This window comes from Mycetomoellerius zeteki, unplaced genomic scaffold, assembly GCF_001594055.1.
Source record: "Mycetomoellerius zeteki isolate Tzet28-1 unplaced genomic scaffold, Tzet1.0 scaffold1319, whole genome shotgun sequence".
In the NCBI taxonomy this organism is placed as follows: Eukaryota; Metazoa; Arthropoda; class Insecta; order Hymenoptera; family Formicidae; genus Mycetomoellerius; species Mycetomoellerius zeteki.
The window spans coordinates 2,119-6,834 of record NW_017256255.1 but is presented as its reverse complement, the minus strand read 5'-3'; the positions used below and the strand labels follow the sequence as shown (position 1 = coordinate 6,834).

Here is a 4,716-nt window from a genome sequence, read left to right as displayed (position 1 = left end):
CCCGACACTTGCGCTGTGGATACCGAGCTGCGTAGACTGGGAGCACACAGGGGCCCGATTCTCTAACTCACTCGTAAGAGAAACGTATGCGCAAACTCAGAGTTACGAGCGCTTATATTTGAAACTCTATTCTCTAAACTTACATACGTATACGCATTGAAACGTATACGCAGATTTACGTATGAAATACTGCGAACGGTCCGAACCATTCGTTTCTCGATTGCGAGCACGTTTGCGATTAACTGTCAGTAGACAAACAATTTTAAACATAAAATGAACGTTTTTAATAATTTCGTTGTTGCACATGAGGCCGAAAATGTACATGCTCAACAAGCTGTTGCACGGCGAAATCGTCATGCAAGACACATAGCAGCTGATGCATTTAATTTGGATGACAAAAAATTTTTAAAGTTATTTCGTTTAACAAAACCATTAGTGCGTCATCTAATAAGAGATTTAACACCATACATGAAGCAGAGGCAGCGAAGATCTATGTTGGATATTAAAACAAAAGTAAGTATAAATATAGAAATTTATGTACATATAAATGTATAGAATTATTACACGCATAAAAAAATAATTCTTTCTTCTCAGAACAATTTCTATTTCTCATGAAAAAATTAAATTGTTTTTAAAAATAGAGATATAATCTAGTATGGGCGTATAATGAGAATATAACGCATGTCTGTGCGCTAGATTTCGTCTTTATCTTCAAGAACAATTTTGTTTTTTCATCTGTGAAAAATACTGTTACACAGTATCATATATTAAAATATCATATGTTAAAATATATATATCCAATTATATAATATTATTAAGATATATACATATTATCTCTATTTTTAATTCTGGTTTATAGGTATTGACAGCATTACATTTTTTTGCATATGGTAGTTATCAAACAGGTATAGGACAAAATTTGTATGTTGCTATAAGTCAAGCATCTGTATCTAGATGTATTAATGAAGTAGTAGATGCATTAAATCAGGCAGCTATAATGAACCAGTGGATTAAATTTCCCAGAAGTTTAAATGAATTAAAATATTTAAGACAACAGTTAGAAAATTTAATTCTTTAACAATATAATATTAATTTAATTCTTTAACAATATAATATTAAATTTATATTTTAATATTAATTTATATATTTTTTTTCTAAACTACTATAATAAGATATTATAATGTTTCTAGATTTTATGATAGCCATAGATTTCCTGGAGTAATTGGATGCATAGATTGCACTCACATAGCTATTTTTCCACCAAAGATTCGTGATGCTATAAATCCTGAACATTTATACGTTAATAGAAAAGGATATCATTCCATAAATGTACAATTAGTAAGTATATAATTGTTGTTCTTTTTAAGATTAGAATTGTTATTATATCATTTGTAAATATTGTTAATATTACATATAATTTTTTAACTCAGGTATGTGATTGGCGTTTAAAAATATTAAATATAAATGCTCGCTACCCTGGAAGCACACACGATACATACATATGGAATAATTCTAATTTAAAAGTAGGAATGGAAAGAATCAACAGACAGTGGCCAAATATGACATTTTTTCTTCTAGGTATAAACACACTATATTATATATAGTATAGTATATACATATACGAGGTGTTTTTTTTAATGTCGCCCACTGAAATATTAATAAAAAATATTTTTGGATATTTTGACTCAATTTTTTATCAAGAATAGTGCTACACGATAAATGGACATTTAAGAAACATCTTATATTATATTAATATTTTAGAAATATATTTGTATTTTGTAATCTTGTGATATATATTTGTAACTTGAATTTTAGAAGCGTTATTAACTAACACTTAATGCTTTAGGTGATTCTGGTTATCCTCTACGACCTTGGTTATTAACTCCAATCATTAATGCAGAAGTAAATAGTCCAGAAGAAAGATACAATAGGAGTCAAATGTCTTGTCGAGCTTTAATAGAACGTTGCAATGGCTTATTAAAGATGCGGTTCCGCTGTTTATTGAAACACAGAGTTTTACACTATTCACCACAAACGGCATGCAAAATTATAAATGCTTGTGCTATTTTGCACAATATGTGTATAGAAAATAATATCCCATTCCCACAATATGATGATGATTGGCAAGATGATATGTTTAATCAGTACATCGGTGATAACAATGAACAAATAGCAAATAGAGTGAATCCTGATTTGGCAGCAGGTAAACAATTGCGAAACAGATTAATTCGTACTTATTTTCGTTGATATACAGGGTGTTTCCAAATTAAATCGCAAAACTTCGGGAGCGTGTAGAGGAGTAAAAAACTAAGAAAAAAAGTCCTATAGACATATGCTCGTTTTTGCTCCGTTTCAGAGAAATCGAAAAAAAATGTTTTTTTTACCTGCAAGATTAAATGGGGACCGTTTTCTAAATTTCTTGGAGAATGAATTTTCTGACTATTTAGAAAACATCCCATTACAACAACGTACTGAAATGTGGTTTCAATTAGATGGATGCCCTGCTCATTACAGCAGAGTCGCTAGAACCTGGTTAGATAGAAAATTCCCACAACGATGGATTGGACGTGGAGGAGCAGTACATTGGGCAACTCGTTCGCCCGACTTAACGCCATTAGATTTCTATGCATGGGGTACTCTGAAGCAAGAAGTTTATTCTTCGCCTATTCAATCAGAGCAACATTTGAGAAATCGTATCGTAGCTGCAGCGAACAGAATATCGCAAGAACAGTGCCTGGCTGCTACAAGAGCCGTGTTTGACAGATGCAATGCTTGTATTGCTGCAAGAGGTGCACATTTCGAACAAAATCTTCATTAAAAAGTTTATAAATAAAATAATTAAAATAATAAATTAAATATATTTTTTTCTTTTTTCGTGATTTCCTGCGAAACAAAGCAAAAAGGAGCATATGTCTATAGGACTTTTTTTCTTAGTTTTTTACTCCTCTACACGCTCCCGAAGTTTTGCCATTTAATTTGGAAACACCCTGTATATATTTATATACATATATGAATGCCGAAAAGGCCTTACATATAGAATACATACATTATACATATAATGTGTAACATACATCTAATACATAATATATAAAATGTATAACATACAATATAAAATAAAATAGTAATGTAACATACTTCATAAGTTTTTTAAATCTTTTATAATAAAGAAAGCAATATCACATGGAATCACAAAGAATTCGTATGCAGTCTTTACTCTGTAGAACTCAACATGTTATAAATGTAATAACTTCTTATTTAATAATAAACACGGATATATTGACAAACTCTGAGCTTATAATATTTAATATACGTAATAGACATACAAGTAATAAATCTTTATGCTCATATTAAATTTAAAAATAGGAACGTATATAAAAATAAAACTGAAAAAATGAAAGGTCTACAGCGCAAGAATTTGCTATATTATTATGAAGGATTGCATGTTTCAACAGCATTAACCAATCTTTTTTGAAGTCTTAACTTTCGTTTCTTCAGTCTTAACTTTTGATCATAATAAGAGCTTTGGATTTGGAAAGTTTGTTTTGCTACTTTTGCCATTGTCTCTGTTGGCTGTTGTATAGATTGAACATTGTCTAACCTTTTTTTCCTTTTTTTAATTATTGGTGTAGTTGGAGAACCATTATTATCATCATTTTCATTTAAATTGTATGCATTATTATCAATTAATGAATTTTCTTTATCTTCATTGTTGTTTGCTTCAGTGCTTTCCATGTTAATATTGACTGCATTACTATGTTCACCAATTTGTATCAACTCTCCTACATTCTGCTGAAGATATTCCCCTTCATTTCCAATTATTTCAAAATGTATCTAATAATAAGAAGCAAAGATATATAAATGCATGCGTTCTATTATAATAAGGAATGTAAAAATAAGGCTAAAGAAGAAAGTAAAGTAAAATAGAAGAGATTGAAGAAATTAGAAAAAAACTATCAATTACAAAAATATATGTAGAATTTACCTCAGAGTCTGATCCTATGTGAACTTCACTTTCGTTTATCTCTGTGTGTCCATTAATACTTGTGGAACAAATTAAATTTAATGTTGCTGCCTCTGTTGTACTTAATTTTAGGTTAGATTCAGTCCCTCCTCCAGTTTTATTTCGTTCTGCATTTATTTTGCTTTGCTTCATTTTACTACGAGACCGTAAATCTTGCCAGCACTAAAATATTATGATTAATATGATAATATAAGTTTTAATGTAATAGAAATTATTCGATTTATATCTATTATATGTAGTATGTAATATACGTTATATACTTACTTTCCGCCAAGATTTCCAATCTTTACTTATTCCATTGCAACTATTTAAGATATCTGTTATCTTTTGCCATAAGATCGTTGCATCTTTATATGTAAAATCAGCTGAAAATTTACCTGACAACAAGCGCGGATTTTTTTCCATATATTGTAATAATAATGTTTTTTGTTCTTCGGTAACATTTGCACTACGCTTTTTCTTGTCCATTTTCGTTTTTCGCGTGAGATCTCTAAGCGAGACCACTGTACTGATATATGATTATTATTTAAGTGACTATTTGTTACTTATTGACAAGTACGCGATGTTTTTACTACAGATAGTTAATAATCCAGTGTTGCCACGTATTCTATTCGTGCAAAAGATACGTACACGAATCTAAATACGAACGCTCGCATTGTGTCTTAAAGAATACATATCGATGACTGAACGATAAA

At 30.0% G+C, this 4,716-nt stretch overlaps 2 protein-coding genes across 2 annotated transcripts; one reads left to right on the top strand and one right to left on the bottom strand.

Moving 5' to 3' along the window:
* Nucleotides 1-844: 844 nt before the first annotated feature.
* On the top strand, nucleotides 845-3,027 carry LOC108731503 (putative nuclease HARBI1). Its single transcript, XM_018461856.1, has 5 exons — nucleotides 845-1,056; nucleotides 1,191-1,338; nucleotides 1,431-1,578; nucleotides 1,847-2,251; nucleotides 2,993-3,027. Exons 1-4 carry the CDS (start codon nucleotides 998-1,000, stop codon nucleotides 2,245-2,247), a joined length of 756 nt encoding a protein of 251 aa, XP_018317358.1. The 5' UTR covers nucleotides 845-997; the 3' UTR covers nucleotides 2,248-2,251; nucleotides 2,993-3,027.
* A 399-nt stretch (nucleotides 3,028-3,426) lies between these two features.
* LOC108731499 (uncharacterized) lies at nucleotides 3,427-4,550 on the bottom strand. Its single transcript, XM_018461853.1, has 3 exons — nucleotides 4,286-4,550; nucleotides 3,983-4,183; nucleotides 3,427-3,831 (listed from the first exon to the last, which is right to left on the bottom strand). Exons 1-3 carry the CDS (start codon nucleotides 4,487-4,489, stop codon nucleotides 3,427-3,429), a joined length of 810 nt encoding a protein of 269 aa, XP_018317355.1. The 5' UTR covers nucleotides 4,490-4,550.
* Between the last annotated feature and the right edge of the window lie 166 nt (nucleotides 4,551-4,716).